Source organism: Pectinophora gossypiella, chromosome 26 (assembly GCF_024362695.1).
Source record: "Pectinophora gossypiella chromosome 26, ilPecGoss1.1, whole genome shotgun sequence".
In the NCBI taxonomy this organism is placed as follows: domain Eukaryota; kingdom Metazoa; phylum Arthropoda; class Insecta; order Lepidoptera; family Gelechiidae; genus Pectinophora; species Pectinophora gossypiella.
Window position 1 is genome coordinate 4866899 of NC_065429.1, and position 20930 is coordinate 4887828.

Consider the following 20930-nt stretch of genomic DNA (forward strand, 5'->3'; position numbering starts at 1 on the left):
TAAGAATGATTTTTATTTTAATTTCAATTTAAGAATGATTTTTATTTTTTTGTCCTAATATGTTAGCCCACCTAAGTATATTTGTTACTAACACTAATTCTATTATATATGGGTAATTTACCCGAAATATATATTTTTTTTATTTAATGTCATACACGGCAAATAATAAGACACGTAAAAATACTTGAACATGGGCTTCTCTCATGTTTTTAGTTTACGTAAGTAGTTTTCTTTTTACTTATTGTAGATTTGCTGCAAATGGCATTAACTTGACCGGATAAATAGGGAAGCGCTTAGGGCTCTACCCCGATACAGTATTTAAGACAACAGCCCCGAGGGTGCCCAGTTGGGTACATAGTACGTACTTACTTATGTAGACTTACACAGAAGATAGATATCACTTCATATAGCAAATAAATCTTTTTACACACGTACTTATCAAAGATAAAATTCCAAATACAATCAGTTACACATTACCTACTTAAGTTGTTGAGTAACTTATTGGAATTCTAAATTGCGAAATAGATTATAAGGCACGTGTGTGAAGTGATTTCTTCCATCCGAGTAATTTTTGCATTTATCTCAAAGTTTTTTTCTAACATTACTTATTGTAAACACCATCCGTAGTCTAGTGGTTAGAGCGTTGGGCTCACGATCTGGAGGTCCGGGTTCGATTCCCGATGGGGACATTGTCGAAATCACTTTGTGAGACTGTCCTTTCTTTAAGGACATTGCAGGCTTGAATCACCCGATTGTCCGAAAAAGTAACATAATTCCGTGCTTCGGAAGGCACGCCAAGCCGTTGGTCCCGGGCTACTAGCCCAAACACCTCCACCAACCCGCAGTGGAGTAGCGTGGTGGAGTATGCTCCATACCCCCTCCGATCAATTGAGGGGAGGCCTGTGCCCAGCAGTGGGACGTGTATAGACTGTTTATGTTTTACTTATTGTAAGCCTCAGATGGCATTCACTACTTGGCCGCGTATAATTTGTTAATTTTTGTACTTAGCTACTAATAAAATAGGTACAAAGATGAATATCAGCTTTTTCATAGGTAGATTTTAGCAAAGGGCGCATCGGTAATTTAAAAATAAAACATATTTTTGTATAATTTATTCATAATTTATTAACAAATAATGGTTCTGACTCCAGTACACATTTAATTTTATTTTAAGGTAATCGACAGGCATAAAATTTATGGAACACACGTCAATTTTACGCAGAAAAAAAATCCCTCCCAAAATATTATACTGGCCAATAACCCGACAGAATTAAGTTGACAGCACACGTCAAACGGGTTGCATACCACCGAAATATATATTTCATTCACACGGGTTATTAATTCATTCACTCATTCATTTTAAAATTAACAGTTATCGATCATCCGTCCCTTTTCTATTCGACGGATAAGAAAATGACAGGTATAACTTAAAATAAAATTAGGAGGTGTCTGCAGGAATCGCAGCCATTATCGACTCGTATAAAATAAATTAAAATCATTACGAGAAAGCGTAAGAATACAGTAAATAAAGTAAATACCTAACTACAATACGATAGCATAGAATAAGGACTAATACGACGTATAGAACGGCAACTCTCCGTTCCCCACCAGCGAGTGAGCTAGGTTTACCTCACCCCCTCGGTCTTACTTTAGTCTTCAATCGTATGGGCATCAGACGTCACACACGCAGATGCGCGTGTACGATAATGTCAGTTTATAGTGTCTGTGTGAAACAATGTTATTGGTATGAAGTGTCTGGGGTAACGATAGGCTGATCCCAGTCACTATAAGGTTCATCATATCCATCTCAGGACTTCGTACCAACATTGGCTGCAAGTTGCCTTTGCTTACTTGTGGCTCTGCATTAAACATTACGGGCATGAGTTTATATACATATGTGTGTGTGCGTAACTAGAATTAATAAACAAAAATAAATAACGCGTGATAGGTAGCCCAGTTCAGAGACCGCATGATTTACATCGCAGTGTCACGGGTTCGAATCCCGGTCCAGGCTCTTGACCACTGATTTTTTTTCCAATTTTTGAGTTTGAATTCTTGTTTGGACCATACATAATTGATATCACGTGGTTTCCAGGATTTGTGTCCAGTTAATGGCAATAGCCAACAGCCTCCGTGGTCTAGTGGTTAGAGCGTCAGGCTCACGATTTGGAGGTCCGGGTTCGATTCCCGATGGGGACATGGTCGAAATCACTTTGTGAGACTATCCTTTCTTTAAGGACATTGCAGGCTTGAATCACCTAATTGTCCGAAAAAGTAACATAATTCCGTGCTTCGGAAGGCACGCCAAGCCGTTGGTCCCGGGCTACTAGCCCAAACACCCCCACCAACCCGCATTGGAGCAGCGTGGTGGAGTATGCTCCATATCCCCTCCGGTTGATTGAGGGGAGGCCTGTGCCCAGCAGTGGGACGTATATAGGCTGTTTATGTAATGGCAATAGCCTCGCCTCCTTTTACATGGGACTTAAAACATAGCTGGCGCGGAGTGGGTGTACAGTCATGAGCAATATCATGTACCCACTTTAGAACCCTGTCGCACTATCATATTTGAAATTTAATAAGATTTACGGTTTTATTTGTCAAAAAAGTTAATGTGACATGGTTTCAAAGTGTATACATATTAGTACTCATGACCGTACTACATACAGCGCTGCCTACCCCTTCGGAGGTACAGGCGTGGTGCTATGTGAACGTATGTAAGTAAACACATAAGACTTTATAACAATTATTTGCCTACAAAGTAGGTGGTGGAATAGGTATTTTTCTTAAAAAATTACATCGGCAGTTTTTGACATCTGCCGGTGGAAGAAGGCTCGATGTCGTAGGTGCTAATGCGGATACTGGCGACGCTGCGGGCAAGAAAGGGTTCACCAATCGTTCAGGAATGGGTTTTTCCATCGGCACCAACTGCGGAATCATCGGCATAACTTGCCTCGCATCTATTTGCGGATATTCCACATACTGAGGACAAGGTACATTTTGGATTTGTGCCCTTCCGTTTGGCACCATTACACTTTGCAACAAATTTTGTGCCATTAGATTTGGTGTCACGCCGTTTGGCAGCACAAAATTTGCTCCGTTTATTAGATTTGGTGCCAGTCCGTTTTGTAACATGACATTTGGTGCCATAAGATTTGGCACCACGCTGTTAGGCAGCACAAAGTTTGGCGCGCCATTTGGTAAGATACTTCTTGGCCTGACACTCCTAGAGATGGCTTCTTCGTTTGAAACTCGACCTCTTCTACCAGAAGCCGCTTTTAAAAGCTGTAAGGCTCCATTTCCATTGCCTTGTGATATCAAGGTCTTTAGCAAAGAAGATATTTGGGCGTTCGAAGTTGCTCGTCTTTGACTTTGAGCTGTGTTTATTTCCATTAAAAACATAACTGATGTAAATAGTATTGTTTTATTGAGGAATCCCATGTTTTCTGAAACAGAAATCGATTTGACATTTATAAAAATTTAACAAGTTATAGTACGAAGTAATGTGCATTTTTTTAATAGGTCAAGTATCTAAGATATATCGTTTTTTTCGAAAAATCACATTCAGATGTGAATTTTGTTAACAAAACCTCGCAATACTTAGACAACTTTTCAATCCAGATAATAATTTGTGGTCTCAATTTATACTCGGAATGAAATTAATTGAAAGGAATCGAGGTTTTATCAAAGAAAATCACATTGGAATGTTATTTTCACTTAAATATGACTATGTTCTAAGACATACAAACCCGTACAAGCCCGTATGCCTAATGGGGGATGTAATACATAAAATATAAACTAACAACTCCTGATAGAAATTAAAACTTGCATAAATAATGTTGAACCATATGTATAATAAAATATTTATTACTATTCTTTTTATTTTAATTGTAAAAGAATAAAATAAATATGAACACATTAATAAATGTCAATTAAGCTGCGCCGTTAAATTAAATTACGTTTTAAGTTCGATTTTTACTTAAATAAAAAAATATTCTTACCTTTTTATTTTAAAACAACTGTGATAATAAAAAAATAAAACGGAAATGTGCAAATGTAATGATAATCGGATGCTTTTATAATCTGTATTTAGTAATCAGTAACTTAACTTTGTAATATATAAGATTGTATTACAGATAATTACTATCGCAAGGTATTATATTATATTACTTACATTTCTTATATTATGTTTTTTAAATATGTAATAATCTAATCTAATCTGTCATCATAACTCAATCACATCTTTCCCTTACACGTGATATAGGCTCACGACTACATCCCAATTGGGCTAGTCAGTCACGCTTCACAGAGCTTTCTCAGATCTCAAGGTGCAACTTTTTGTTTTTTTTGGCGTGATTTGCCGCATATGGCATTAACTACAAGGCCGGACAAACGGCGAGCGCTAAGGACTCTCATCCAGAGCAGATGTACCTAGGTTACTAAATAAATAATGGTTTATTTATGCAGTACCAAAGACATCAACGAGTTAGCTTGTTATTTATTCTGTGGTACTAAAAAGTCATGCGTCATGCCAAAACGAAAAAAAGAAGATGGTTTTTTTGTTAAATCTACAGCGAGTTCTTAGGTACTATTTTCATTCCAAATCTCATGCAAGAAGCATCTTAGATAGAATTTAAAAAAGTAGGTAACTAAGTAAGTTTCAAATAATAATGAAAGGCAAAAAAAACGTTGTTAAGTATGTTTTATTTTTCACAATATTCTTACTCAACATATTCGCATTCAATAAAAAAATAAGCTTCATTGTAATCAATTAATAATGCAACTAAGTACAATTTTACACGCAAAATGGACCTAATTTTATTTTAAGTCATTTCTTATTTCTTATCATTTTCTTATCCACCGAAAAGGGATGAATAACCCGGGCAAATCAACTGGGCATCTCGATTATACAACCCGTTTCACGTGGGCTGTCAACTTAATTCTGTCGGGTTGTTAGCCAATGTAAAATTTTGAGAGGGCTGTTTAAATTTCTGCCTAAAATTGACGTGCATTCCATAAATTTTATGACTGTCGATTACTCGTCTCTTCTTTTTTTGGCGGATAAGAAAATGACAGGTATAACTTAAAATAAAATTAAGTTACAGTACACACTGCAACTAGTTTACAAAAAGGGAGGCTGAATACAGACTTGACGTAAATACTTTCCACAGCATCCTATATTAGGCGGTAGTGGGGGCAGAGTGGGGCATCCGCACGCAGTAACTAATGGCGCATTACATCCGCATGCAGGAACCAACGGCAAATTACATCCGCATGCAGGAGCTAATGGCAAATTACATCCGCATGCAGGAGCCAACGGCAAATTGCACCCGCATGCAGGAACCAACGGCAAATTACATCCACATGTAGTAACTGGGTCCACACTAAGACACGATGAGCCACCTAATAACAAAGTAAAAAAAATGTTTTTAAATATCTTTTCATGCACGTTGCCGATCAGTTGAATAATCGAATTGTTTGCAACTTGGTTAGGAGAGCAAATCTTAATGCCGACAATAGTTATTATGATATACTGTTGTAATAAACGGATTAACTGTTGTAGAATTTTCATATAGTTTTTTTTTTGTCACTTCTAAAACTATATCTCTATCTGGAACTCGTCCTAAATGAAGGACAGCACTAGTTTCAGAACTCAGACTGAAATAAATTTAAGTTTCGCCCACCAGAATGGCAACGATGTTTATTTGGACGAATAAAGATATTTAACAATTAAAAAAACAAACCTAATATTAATCCGCGCGAAGGAATAACTGCAGGTACTTCTATACCACATCCGCACGCAGGAGATACCATAGCTACTTGCGCGGTGCATCCGCATGGATCGCATGGGCATCCGCAAGCAGGGAATAATGCGGGAGCCACCCCGCACGCACCTATTGGCGGTGCTAAAGTCAACCCTAGAGGTATGACTTGCGCTGCAGTCTGAAATGATAAAAGTGAATGAAATGTACGTACATTGACCAAGTTGAGAGTGTCTTTATAAGGTTTACTTCTTCTCTACGCTCTTTTACACACTGTTTCCCTTTATTATGAGTCTAACGGTGTCAAATATGATATATTACTAGGCTAGGTGACTAATAAACATACATACATACATACATAAACTCACGCCCGCAATCCCAAATGGGGTGGGCAGAGCCACAAGCAATCAAAGACAACTTGCAGCCACCGCTGATACGAAGTCCCAAGATGGACATGATGAACGTTATGGTGATAAGGGATCAGCCTATCGCCCATAACATTAGTCCATCATGTTAGAGAACGCAATCCCTCTGTCGGTTTTTACGACATGCCCGGGAAGACAAGCAGCTGAACGTGTTCTATGTTTTTTATTTGCTCCCAGAACAGCATAGAAGCGTGACTAATAAAAGAATGATAAATTAATAAAATAAAAAAAAATGATCATTATCGTAACGAAAACTTTGAGGGATGATTGAGACCATGATTCTGAGTTGATATCAAGTGGAATTTTCCGTCGCAAAAGTATGGAACTGAAAATAATTTAAAAAAACAAAAAAAATCAAGAATTTTCCGATTAAAAATTCCACTTGATGTCAAGTGGACTCAGAATCATAGTCTGAACCATCCCCCTCGGTATGGCTACCGTATGTACTTTAAAAGAAGAAAAGAAGAAGGGTGTAAGTGACATCGTAACGAATACTGAGGAAGATGATTCAGCTGATTATTCTGAGTTAATATCAAGTGGAATTTTCCATCGCAAAGGAATTGAATTGAAAATAATTTTAAAAAACTAGAAAAAATACATGAATTTAGCGACGGAAAAATCCACTTGATATTAACTCAGAATCATGGTCTGAATCATCCCCCTGAGTATTCGTTACGCTGTCACTAACATCCTGTATATGTATTTTTTACTTACCAGTCCCACAACAGCTAATAATAACATAACAACTCGGTTCATGATGGTATGGTAGTACTAACGACCTATTTTCTAAAACGCGTTCGGGCTTTATATGAGTACTTAACGATTTTATTGCAACGATATCCTATCTATAAGGTTGCACGTTTCTAGAAACGTTTTTTAAAAAAATAAGTAATTTTTTCACGTATATTTTGTAAAAAATAACTGTGTAACTACATACCTACTTAATTAAGTAATATGGTTTATCAACTCATAGTTTTAACATTTTATAAGCCAATGGAGCAGCGTGGTGGAATATCGTCGCCTTGTTTTTTTTTTTACTTTTTTTGACGTGACTTATTGTAGATTTGCCGCAGATGGCATTAACTACTTGGCCGGACAAATGGGGAGCGCTGAAGGCTCTCACCCGGTACAGTCATGAGCAATATAATGTACCCACTTTAGGACTCTGTCGCACTAACATATTTGACATTTAGTGAGACTTACAGTTCAATTTGTCAAAAAAGTTAATGTGACATGGTACCAAATTGTATACATATTAATGCTCGTGACCGTACAACGTTTAAGACAACAGGCCTGAGGGTGCCCAGTTGGGCGCGAACCTCGGCTCAGGGCGTCGTCTGAGAGGAAAAATATTTGAAAGAATTTGTTGAACAGGGTCAGTAAAAGAAGCACTGTAATCTGTTTAACAGAGTTTGAGTAAATTAAAAAGCTAACAGACACACAATATGTTTCCCAAGATGGCGGGGGAGCGAAGAAGAAAGACAGCTATAGACAAAAAACAATGATAAACGCTGATTGAGGGAAATCGTCGACCACGCCGCACATTGGGTCGAAAGTGCTATTGCAGGGACTTACGATTCAACTTTCGATTATCACATATTTGATTATGCCAATAGATAGAGCTAATCAAACACAATAAATGTTATGTTAGGTCATTTTTTCCTAAACTTTATACTTTGGTCAGAAAAAAACATTTTCTGTTTTTTTTGTATGAAACGTATCAAAGACAGTTAAATTTCTGCCAAGTCCATACCGATCCAGCTGCGAGACCTTATTTTCTGTAATCTTTGTCTAGTTGACTACTCAAATGCAAAATCAGCATCTGCCTAAAGTTGCAATTCTTTGAAAGAAATGGGTCAGAAAAGGACAAAAAATTCAACATTTCAAAATTCAGTTTTATGTTTTATTAATTTATTATAAGCTTAGTTCTATGTTAAATACTATACAGAAATACATTACAACACAAGTGACAAAGTTAAAATGAACAAAAAAATATTTTGAAGGTACCTACCCAGAACATATAATTAATGAATAACCTTTACTTATGGTTTTTCGTTATAAAATTTCTCAAAATTAATTAACCTCTATATATCACTATTGCTCGCCATAAATTGTGACAATACATTCTTACAACTCTTATTAATTGGTTACCTACATAAGTTTTAACAAGATAATAATATAATCTTAAGAGATAAACAAAAATATACTAAGTACTTAACTTGTAAAAGACAAAAGATATTAAATACAAAAAAGTTAGCCATTATTTTAAAATGCTATTCACTTCACTATCACTAGAACTATCTTCTAAGTTACTTATGTCTATAAATTCTATATCAGATTCAAGCGGATAATGCAGCAAAAGCTCTCTGGCTTCGGAAGAAAGAATCATTCCCTTTTGCTTTGTCATTCGACGTCTAAGACTCGTTATCACTGGATCAGAAGACAATAGAAGATTATGCAAAATGTCTTCATTTGTCGCTGTCCTACTCTCTTCTTCTCTTCTATCGTGTGGATTGTGAGGTGGATTAACCCCATCAACCCTGGTGTCAGGGTTGCTGTCCTACTTATTTTTCTGAAAAGGTTCTCTCTGTATTTCCGGAAGTCTTTGTTACGAGCTTCTGCTGCTTCTTCAGATAGTTTTCCTATGGGCATAGCACCAAAAATGGATAAAATCCAAAATTTTCTCAGTACTGTAAAAACACTGGTGGAATTTTATCCATGGTATTACATGCCATCGAGTTATTGATCCATGGAGCAGATATAATTAAACATTTTGGTGCTATGCCCATAGGAAAACTATCTGAAGAAGCAGCAGAAGCTCGTAACAAAGACTTCCGGAAATACAGAGAAAACCATTCCAGAAAAATAAGTAGGACAGCGACAAATGAAGACATTTTGCATAATCTTCTATTGTCTTCTGATCCAGTGATAACGAGTCTGAGACGTCGAATGACAAAGCAAAAGGGAATGATTCTTTCTTCCGAAGCCAGAGAGCTTTTGCTGCATTATCCGCTTGAATCTGATATAGAATTTATAGACATAAGTAACTTAGAAGATAGTTCTAGTGATAGTGAAGTGAATAGCATTTTAAAATAATGGCTAACTTTTTTGTATTTAACCTTTCGCAACCCGATGGCTCCTGAAAGAGCCAGCGTCAAAAACAACTAACTCCCGCCGGCTCCCCAAAGAGCCAACCCTACTGCGCTCCGATTTCGCGCTTATTTCTTAGTTATTATAGCAGATATTGGCTTGTATTATGTATATTTGACAAGGTAATGAAGTGAGCAACATAATGCTACCAAATACGAAGAACTTTTCAACTCTACTGCTAAAAAATTGGAATCGAAAAGTCGTGCTGCGCGTGGTGCACATTTTTGCACATCTTGTGAATAATATTGTGTTTTTTGGATTTCCTCGGGTAAAAAAGGTAAGTATTTATTATAATTATAGTTTATTTATCAAAAGAAACCTGAAATTTCAAAGGAATTATCAAAAAGTAACTCAGTAAAATTGGCGATTGGGCATCGCGTTTTCGCAAAGTGTTTATTGCGTATTTTCAATGAAATTCTTATAACATTCTAGCTTCTTTTTATCTAAAATTTATCCAGGAATCGAATTATGTAATTAGTTCATGAAAATATGTACGTATAAATTTTATTTTAGTTGATAAATCAACCACGGAATAACTGACGCCGCCATTTTAGTTTATACAGGCTGTTATTTTTTAGAACTAATGTCAGAAAATCCGTCGGCTCCCCAGGGAGCCACGTACTAAATATATGTATGTATTTTTTACCCATGGGATGTTATCATTTTAGGGATTGAAATGAGTGATTCGGAAGAAGACCCGGTACAATCTCGGATAAATCCGGTACCATTATCCCTCGCCTACCCAGTATCGGTAACTCCCGGTGGGTCTGGCCCCATACTTTACCTTAGTTTCATTTTAGACTTTATTGTGAAAAGTAATTATGTGAAAACAGATAATCACTTCCAGACCTCAATCATACCTAGGTATGTCATCAATAACTAAATATGTTATTTGCCTTTTTAGACTTGGGTACCACCCACGACGCCAACTGTGGTTACGACAAGGACAGCATCCCCTGCCCCGAGAAGATATCCGATTGCGCTAATATTTTGCCGAGATATGTACGTTAGATGACAATGCAATATTTTGGTGGCAGTGAGCTGATCTGATGAATGACGTAATCGGAAGGTGATCACTGGAACTTGATGAAGGAACAACGTAAACTTATTGAATTTGGGTTCATCTGTTTGTCTTGACGAGCATTTTTATAAAAGGATGCTTTAAAAATATATTTTTTAATTATAAATAAAATAAATAAAAAAGTAAATATATGTTTACACACAGACACGTAATTTTACTTTTACTAAGTATTATATACCTATTTCCAATTATTTACATTACATAATAAAAATTGAAAAGCAGCATATTGACAGTTATCTAATAAGAAGTAGTTATAAAATAAAAAATATTAAGATTTATTACTGAAAATAGTATAATGAATTGGATAAAATAGGTGCATCTAGCTAATATAATTATTATAATCGTCTGATTTTGTAAAAAAGAATCAACCTGTACATGAAATCCTGAACTCCCCAGTGGCTCCCCAGGGAGCCACCTCGAAAGCCGCGAAAAACGGCCGGGTTTTGACGGTTTCCGAGCCGCGACTCTCGGGTTGTGAAAGGTTAATATCTTTTGTCTTTTACAAGTTAAGTACTTAGTATATTTTTGTTTATCTCTTAAGATTATATTATTATCTTTTTAAAACTTATGTAGGTAACCAATTAATAAGAGTTGTAAGAATGTATTGTCACAATTTATGGCGAGCAATAGTGATATATAGAGGTTAATTAATTTTGAGAAATTTTATAACGAAAAACCATAAGTAAAGGTTATTCATTAATTATATGTTCTGGGTAGGTACCTTCAAAATATTTTTTTGTTCATTTTAACTTTGTCACTTGTGTTGTAATGTATTTCTGTATAGTATTTAACATAGAACTAAGCTTATAATAAATTAATAAAACATAAAACTGAATTTTGAAATGTTGAATTTTTTGTCCTTTTCTGACCCATTTCTTTCAAAGAATTGCAACTTTAGGCAGATGCTGATTTTGCATTTGAGTAGTCAACTAGACAAAGATTACAGAAAATAAGGTCTCGCAGCTGGATCGGTATGGACTTGGCAGAAATTTAACTGTCTTTGATACGTTTCATACAAAAAAAACAGAAAATGTTTTTTTCTGACCAAAGTATAAAGTTTAGGAAAAAATGACCTAACATAACATTTATTGTGTTTGATTAGCTCTATCTATTGGCATAATCAAATATGTGATAATCGAAAGTTGAATCGTAAGTCCCTGCAATAGCACTTTCGACCCAATGTGCGCCGGCGGGGTCGGTATCGGGGTTCTAAGGAATATCGTCGCCATCCATCGTCATTATTTTATTTATTATAACCTAATCGGCCTCCGTGGTCTAATGGTTAGAGCGCTGGGCTCACGATCTGGAGGTCCGGGTTCGATTCCCGATGGGGACATTGTCGGAATCACTTTGTGAGACTGTCCTTTCTTTGGTAAGGATATTGCAGACTCGAATCACCTGATTGTCCGAAAAAGTAAGATGATTCCCTGCTTCGGAAGGCACGCTAAGCCGTTGGTCCCGGGCTACTAGCCCAAACACCTCCACCAACCCACAGTGGAGCAGCGTGGTGAAGTATGCTCCTTATCCCCTCCGGTTGATTAAGGGGAGGCCTGTGCCCAGTGGATCGTATATAGGCTGTTTATATTGTACACACACACACACTTCCTCTCCCTTTCGCACTAACGGTAAACATCTTTAGTACGAATGAGACGAGAAATATGTCACTCCAATCATGCTACGTTATAAGCAGCGACTAGTCAAGTAGTCACCCAAAGGGGTAGATCCCATTTGTTCCATAGAACACGTCACCGGACAAAATGAGACTTTTTAGTTTTATTTCTTCTATAGGACATCTCATCATCATCAATTTAAATTACACACCAATACAATTACCAGAACAAGACACATACAAGCACAAACACAAGGTAATTCAAAAGTTAGGTATATAATATGTAGAAATATACAATTTCAATAAAAAGGCGTTAGATAAGTGCAGTGTGAACACACCGTAAGCGAGACGGCCGCGCAGTACCTATTGTATCGAGATTGTATGGACCGGCGTGGCGCGTCGGCCGGTCCGTCGATGCGTTTGTATGAACACACTACGCGTTACCGGTGCGCACATTCGTGTGGACAGCGAGACACAGCTGGCGTGTTGGTAGCACATTCGTTGGTACAACTTTCGTGATAGCTACGCGTGTGCGTAGAGCACGCCTCGAGGTTCCATATGCGCATATTTGTCACATGGGTCTAGCAGCTGAAGTGTTAAGAGCCACGCTCTTGTCGGTGCGGCATTCTCCATGATACTTTTTTAGGAAAAAATAGGGCAGTGGTTTCGCTCTTGCCTTCCGCCCCGCAGTACTCTGTCTGACGCAAGTGGGATGGCGCCCAGAGTAGTCTATTACAAAGCCATACTAGGACATCTAATACATTCAATATAAATAGAACAAGTTTAGAGACTCTTTAAAAGATAAGACTCTTTAATGATTAACAAACTGGTCACTCTAAAGGAAGGTACTCGAAAGTGATAAAATGACAATGATTATTTTTTGAATACCAAAGTCAAATATGGACACCTTTCTGTAGGTACATAGGATTTGGCACGAAGATTTATATTCAACTAGAGAGATTAGGAACATAGAACAATTTTGGAAAAGACAATTCCCATTTTGTTCTATGACGTCACTAATAAAAAAAAGTCGGGGGAAATGCTTGTATATAGTTCCATAGAACAAAATGGGGAAAATGTCTCATTTTGTCCGATGACGTCATGTTCTATGGAACAAATGGGACCTAACCACCAAAGACCAATTCAATTCAATTATTTATTGCATTCCCTCACTATGTATGACCACATTTACTACAATAAATTTCATTTCATTTCCATGTAGTACAATGGGGTGTTACATAGGGATAGGAACTAAAACATGGACCCTGTACGGCACAGCAACGTTGAAGGGAAGAGAGGAAGTGTGTATTAAAATTAAAACTTATCATTTAAAAATTCGTCTACAGTATAATACCTCTTTTTAATTAGCATTGTTTTTAGATTTTTACCAACCAAGTAGTCACCAGACAAATAACGCGTGGAAATAAAAGTCAAAATTGTAACTAAATATTCATAAACATTTATTCTAAAATAAAAGCCAAAAATAAACTTAAAAGACTATGTACACAAGTCGGGGTTCAAACTCGTAAATGCTCTGCCGAAAACACAGTTTTAAAAATATACCTATTTATTTATTTTTTTTCAACAATTTTCAGCTTTGATAAATGCGACATTTAGCCCTTGACCTTACTGACGTATCTGAGACGTTTGACTACACGGTTATATCCCAATTGGGGTTCTCAGTACACAATTACAAGTAGCTTGGCACCTTAAAACGCATGGTATAAGAAAACTAGGTATGCTCAAAACTGACAGCTAGCATTTCAAGGTTAGCCCAGCTGACGTCATCCCACACAAAGTTGCCATTTCGTAAAAAATAAATTACCCACATCCAATGTTTTTAATTTACCTTGCAAGGAAATTTTGTACTTTTAGTAAAAGAAGTTGTAGTAGATTTATTTACGTACAGTTTCAATGTTTTTTTTATATATGTGACAAATAATAGTAATTAAACACATTAGTCAGTAATTCACTTCATTTTCAATAATAAAATTTACGTCCTTGGAATGTTGGTGATACCAATTTAATGGTAACACTTACGTCATCGATGGGCTAGCAATGGCGGCTTGTCATAGGATTGAGCATACCTGCGCAGTAACCGCGCCGCGCGCGGTGCGAATTATATGGAGGCCTTCGACCAATAGCCGTTTGAAGTCCATTTAAGTAGATAGCATTCGTATCGTTTATTGGTCGAAGCGCTGAATATAATACGCGCCGCGCGCGGCACGGTTGTCATGCAGACCCTACTTACTGGTCTTCTTATACCATGTTAAAACGAAAATCTTCTTACAAGATGAATGTTTTTAGAACTACCCTCACTGATCCTTGGGTGGTGGGGGCTTGCCACTCGCCAGGACTTGTTTCATAGTCTTCATCATACTAGGTATGATCGATATATGTTTGTCTACACACTTCACTGCACATTTCTCGAAGTCTATCGTTGCTTTGTCGATCTGTAAGTAAAAAGTATGATTTAGGAAATATTTTTTTTACATATAATTTTCTTTTCATTAATATTTTAATAAATATAAACTTCTAAAAGTCCAGGACTTCATAGTCTCGAGATATGGAAAGAGTAATAATAATTAGGATTTAATTATTACATAAAAACCACTACTTTCTTGGTAAGTTAATAGAGAACTTCAAATATACTCCCTGAATAGTATAGAATGTAAAAAGAAAATTACTTCGTGGTTAATAAGCCTGGATTATGAAAGCACAGAAGCTGTGCTCAATGTCATTCGTTGACCAGATAATGGTGTATATTATAAATTTCGTGCGCTGTTGTAGTTCATTGAGCATATACCTCACACACACACACACACACACACGCACGCACGCACGCACGCACGCACGCACGCACGCACGCACGCACGCGCGCACGCGCGCACGCGCACGCGCACGCGCACGCGCACGCGCACGCGCACGCGCACGCGCACGCGCACACGCACACGCACACGCACACGCACACGCACACGCACACGCACACGCACACGCACACGCACACGCACACGCACACGCACACGCACACGCACACGCACACGCACACGCACACGCACACGCACACGCACACGCACACGCACACGCACACGCACACGCACACGCACACGCACACGCACACGCACACGCACACGCACACGCACACGCACACGCACACGCACACGCACACGCACACGCACACGCACACGCACACGCACACGCACACGCACACGCACACGCACACTCACACGCACACGCACACGCACACGCACACGCACACGCACACGCACACGCACACGCACACGCACACGCACACGCACACGCACACGCACACGCACACGCACACGCACACGCACACGCACACGCACACGCACACGCACACGCACACGCACACGCACACGCACACACACACGCACACGCACACACACACACACACACACACACACACACACACACACACACACACACACACACACACACACACACACTCACACACACGCACACCTTTCATCTTCCTTTTCAAATGTTTAATTGTTATATACCTATACAAGTATGTACTAAATAAGGACAATGTATTTGGCTAAGTTGTTATTATCCGTTGGGAACAGGCGCTGCATGCTGAGATACAGGTTTCACCTAGTTCGGCTGCAGAGGCTTATTACCTTACCTGTTATAAATATGTTATTAGCCTATGAAACAATGTATTGCACTGTACTATACTTTATATGAACAAATAAATAAATAAATAAAAAAAAAAAAAAAAAAAATAGCCGAAATGAACACTCAAGTAAATACCTTACTTTAGTAAATATTGTAAATTAAAAACCTTAGTTGTAGGCAAAAAATTGCAACACAGAGTGAGATGAAGTCAGGGCGGCCAGCCTTGAAATGTAAGCTGTCTCTTTTGAACATACCTTATTTTACATTGTTTTAAGTTTACGCGGTTATTATCATAATTAAAACACATAATAACGGGTTCTTACCGCATTTAAAGTAGGGATACTTTAACCGCGGTAAGAACCCGTTATTATGTGTTTTAAATACCTTACTTTATTATACCATGTACCTACATTTTATGTGTTCTATTGTACGTTTTAGATCTGTCAAAATACAGAAGTCAGTGTTGTAACATTCATTAGTACGTATAGTGATGTATCAGTTAAGATATTTGTTTCTCTATTATTGTCATAACAGATTAGTTAAGTAGTGGGTAGTTTTGAATTGTTACACTGTATTTTGCTACCATATTTAGTTTTTTCATTTGAATGAGGGACTTTCAAGGCTACGTTCCCTAAAAATAATATAGATGGCGTTGTCGAGATTTATAATTAGTATAATTACATAATTATTCAAAAATACAATATAATGGCAGAAGCATACATAAAAATAATTGTTCGTTAGTATTTGGATCACATTATGTATAGAATTATGTTTCTACCTATATAGGTAAGCAATATTGCTTCTTTATATTTTGATCAGAATAATTACAGGTGAAAGGTGTAATTATGCCTGGGTGTAATAAAAAGGGTCATCATTTATACCCAAAAATAAAGATAAAATATGCTGTTATCCATGAAATTAGAGGGAAACGAAGAAAAATCTTTACAGCACCATCTACATTGTTTTAGAAGAATGTAGCCAGGAAAGTAACTCATCAAGGAAAACACCCACGTTCACTTTCCACATTCTCAAATGATACAAATTGTTGTCTAGAAAATTTCAATGGACTTACAGTTTCTTGGTTGGGGTCCGAGCCCAGTCGGTCGCGTGCAGAGTCATTGCAGTCCATCACGCAGCGCTGCAGCCTGTTTTGCAGGTGGTTGATCTCTCCCTGGATAATACAATACATTTAATACACTTAATTATACACCTTTCCAAGTTCCTTTTCGGTTCGCATCAAAAAGAAAGAGGTGAAATGTTTAGTGTGTGGTCGTATATCCACTACATAAGGATGAAAAGCCCACCAAGGTCTAGTTGTCCATAGACAGAATGGAATGGCACATACTTACCTAGTAAATGACTATTCTTTCTGGTTCAGAAGGTTCAAGTTCAAGATTTAGTGAAAGGGAGACAGTCAGATTACTTTTTTTTTTTCAATTTTTTATCGAGGCTTGAGCCACTCTTTGTGGCTATAACAGTCTAATGAAATGAAGAAATAAATAACTTTCCGGCAAGGGTGAATAGGCACTTTCTAAGTAAGCATGTCCACATTTTCACTTTCCATCAAGTCACATTGTGCTCAAAAGCTTACATAGCAGATATATTAAAAAAAATTACAGAGTGTAAGTAATAATGGAGTTATGGTTACATTCTGAAATAAACATTTTTTTTTAAATTATGTTACCGATAATTAGTTACAATGTATATGAAAACCTTTCTTTAAGTTTATGATACATCATATTTTTATTATGTCTTGTTAAGTTTGAATAAAAAAATACCTTTTATTTTTAGTTTTTTTTTTTATGTTGAACTACGAACCTGTACATAGTTATTGGCCTGGTTGAGTGAGGTGGTGCAGTTTTCAATACAGCCATGCACTCGCTCCAGGGTCGAGGTCTGGTCATCACAGCATCTTGCTGCACACTTGTGCATGTCACCCTGGAAGACCCGGAAAAAATAAAGTTATTTAAAAGGTACATCTTATGTATATGATACACATTAATTGCAAAATTTAAAATAAGAAAGAACAAATATGAAAAAATTTTTAACAAAAAAAAAAACCGACTTCAAACGCAAAACTAAAAAGCAATAAATAAATTTACTTCGCACAAAGTAATTAGTACGTATTTTCAATTAGTTAATTATTTTATAAATCTGAAGCCGGTGCCAAGGAAATGCTACAACGAAGTACCGATTTATATATTTTTCAATACTGATTGTTTTGTAATTTTTTGTTTGACATTGTTTTGTAATTGCTTTGATATAGGTATTAAACAATATTGTGTGTACATAGTAATTTGATATTGTAGTAGGGTTGTTGTAGCATTTACTTGGCACCGACTTCAGAATTATAAATTAATTAACTAATTGAAAATACGTACTAATTACTTTGTGCGAAGTAAATTTATTTATTGCTTTTTAGTTTTGCGTTTGAAGTCGGTTTTTTTTTTGTTAAAAATTTTATTTTATTTTACGATTTTAAGTGATGGTTAGACCGAGCAAGGATGCAGACAGACAGATTTTCTGATTTATATTCATATATAATAATATAATATATTATTAGTAGTGATCACAATTATTATTGATGAACATGTTTACACACACACACTCACACACGCGCTAACGCACACGAGCACACGCGCACGTACACACGCACACACACAGATACACGCACACACACAGACACACGCACACACACACACACATACACGCGCGCGCGCGCGCGCGCGCGCACACACACGCACACACACATGTGTATGTGTACATACACACATGTGGTTGTCAGTGGAAGCTGCTATCATACACACTCACGCATACATATAGATACAGTAGATTTCGCGTGGTTCGCTCGCTGCTAAAGCAGCTCGCGTGTCCTGTTTATTCGAAACTGTCCCTCTTCGTATGGCGGCCATCTTGTTTTTCCGCCATTTTGTTTTTTTTCACCGGCGACAGAATTTGACCAAGATTTAAATGGGTGTCGTGGAAACAAACAAAATCCAGGTGCAATAGGTTTGCCAGACCGTAGAATGTCTCCCTGATTGGGAGCAGTTTTCAAAGATGACGTTCCGATCACACCCCTATACATCATTTTTACCCCCAAGACATTTTCTGGAAAAACAAAATTTTGTATGGCGGCCATCTTGTTTTTTCGCCATTTTGTATTTTTTTCACCGGCCATTAAATTCGACCAAGATTTAAATAGGTTTCGTGAAAGAAAAATTGGTTCAGGTGTGATAGTTTCGCCAGGCCGTAGGGTGTCACCCTGATGCGGAGCAGTTTTCGAAAATCGGGAAGTATTTCCATACTTAACATGACGATCCGATCACAACCCCGATATATATTTTATATCCCGAGACATTTTCTGAAAAAACAAAATTGTGTATGGCGGCCATCTTGTTTTTCCGCCATTTTGTTTTTTTTTTTACGCGCTATGGAATTTGACCAAGATTTAAATAAGTGCTCTGAAAGAAATATTGGTTCACGTGCGATAGTTTTGCCAGGCCGTAGAGTATCTCTCTGATGCGGAGCAGTTTTTGGTGACCAGAAAGTATTTCCGTACTCTACATGACGTTTTGAGTAAGCGCCCCATACATTATTTTTACCCAAACGGGCTTCTTCCAAAATCGACAAAATTTTGTATGGCGGCCATCTTTTTTTTCCGCCATTTTGTTTTTTTGCACCGGCGATTGAATTTGATTAAGATTTAAATACGTTTCGTGAAAGAAAAATTGCTCCAGGTTGTATAGTTTTGCCAGGCTATAGGGTATCTCCCTGATGCTGACCAGTTTTCGAAGGTCGGGAAGTTTTCCCGAAGCCTAAAGATCGATCCGATCAATATGACTTTACAAACGCACTAGTCGCTCCTACGATTTTTGAAAATTCCCCTCGATTTCTCTGGTCTTCCATCATCAGATCCTGACTTCCTTGACATGGGACCCCCTTGGGTATATCTCCTTTCAAACAAAAAAAGAATTATCAAAATCGGTTCATATACGACGAAGATATGCCCGAACAAACATAAAAAAAAAAAAAAAAAAAAAAAAAAAAAATATACGGTCGAATTGAGAACCTCCTCCTTTTTTGAAGTCGGTAAAAAGATGAAGGAAAGGAAGAATCCTAACCACTTGTGTGGTCCTTATATACCTGAAAAAAGCTTAAAGAAAAAAGGGAAACACTCACGGAATTTTAAACTATTATGATAAGAATAAAAAAATATAATCTGATATTAAAAAGTAGATCTTACATTTCTGTTAGAGAGAATTATTTATTGTAAAAGTAAAATAACAAAACCGGTACAAAACATGAAATAAGAATTACTTTTAGTTATGAAAATACATTTAAATAATTTATTATCGATGCCATTGCGTAAGGTTTACGATATGAAAGATAACCTCAAAATCGTACCTGCATTCGTCTCAAATAACTTTTGTCCAACTCGTTGACTAAGTTGGTCATCTCCTGCTCCAATCTATATTTCTGTGCTTCTACCATTGTGAAGACTTTATTCTAAAATATTCTGAGAAAATTTTATTTAACAAAAATCTCACGCTCCCTGCGAAAATTTGACAGTAACTAGAGTTGTGCCATTCATTTTGTCTGATCATTCTGATGTTCTATTGATCTGTTTACAATCTGCTTCACTCATTTAAATCAAAACATATGAAAATAAAAATGTTTTTCTTTAAAAAAATAAAAATATCAATTAGTTAAGAAAGAATAAATACCGTTTTCTTCATGATTTGTCTAGCAAAACATTACATTTTTACTATTTTATGAGAAACAAATTATATGGAATGACAAATATAGAATCTTTGCCGTGTACGCTAAAAACAAAACACATTTTTTTTGACATTGACATAAAAACATAACCTAAAATTGGAAGGCTTTTTGGCGGGAAACGGGAACGGGACAGTTGCTTTCTTCATTGAATGATCTAAATAATTAATACGAAGTGGTGTTTTGTGGTTAATGATCGCATTAAGTTAGTCGGAAGACATTCGCGAGTGTTATTATATTGGAGTATTCAATAAACAAAGTGTATCTGCCTATTTTCGCTTCGTGTCAGGAAGCCGCTTCATAACTCAAAAGTTTATGCGGACTTTTGAGTTAATTCGTTTGGGGTTCGGAGTAGGAGTCTACTCCGAGGGTGGGGGCTTAGGTTTCATCATCATCACCTTTCATCATTTCATTAATCATCAAGAAAAAAAATACGTCAGACATGGCTGTATGGGCATAGTTCCCTTTGCCTTACCCTTCGGGGAAAACAA

At 37.1% G+C, this 20930-nt stretch overlaps 1 protein-coding gene and 1 long non-coding RNA gene across 2 annotated transcripts; one reads left to right on the forward strand and one right to left on the reverse strand.

Moving 5' to 3' along the window:
- Positions 1-9539: 9539 nt before the first annotated feature.
- On the forward strand, positions 9540-10512 carry LOC126378591 (uncharacterized). The gene is made up of 2 exons (XR_007568116.1): positions 9540-9611; positions 10003-10512. It is a non-coding gene; the product is annotated as an uncharacterized LOC126378591 (long non-coding RNA).
- Positions 10513-13460: 2948 nt separating this feature from the next.
- LOC126378544 (protein FAM136A-like) lies at positions 13461-20240 on the reverse strand. The gene is made up of 4 exons (XM_050026978.1): positions 20068-20240; positions 17482-17601; positions 16736-16834; positions 13461-14477 (listed from the first exon to the last, which is right to left on the reverse strand). The coding sequence occupies exons 1-4, from the start codon at positions 20152-20154 to the stop codon at positions 14340-14342; spliced, it is 444 nt and encodes a 147-aa protein (XP_049882935.1). The 5' UTR covers positions 20155-20240; the 3' UTR covers positions 13461-14339.
- Between the last annotated feature and the right edge of the window lie 690 nt (positions 20241-20930).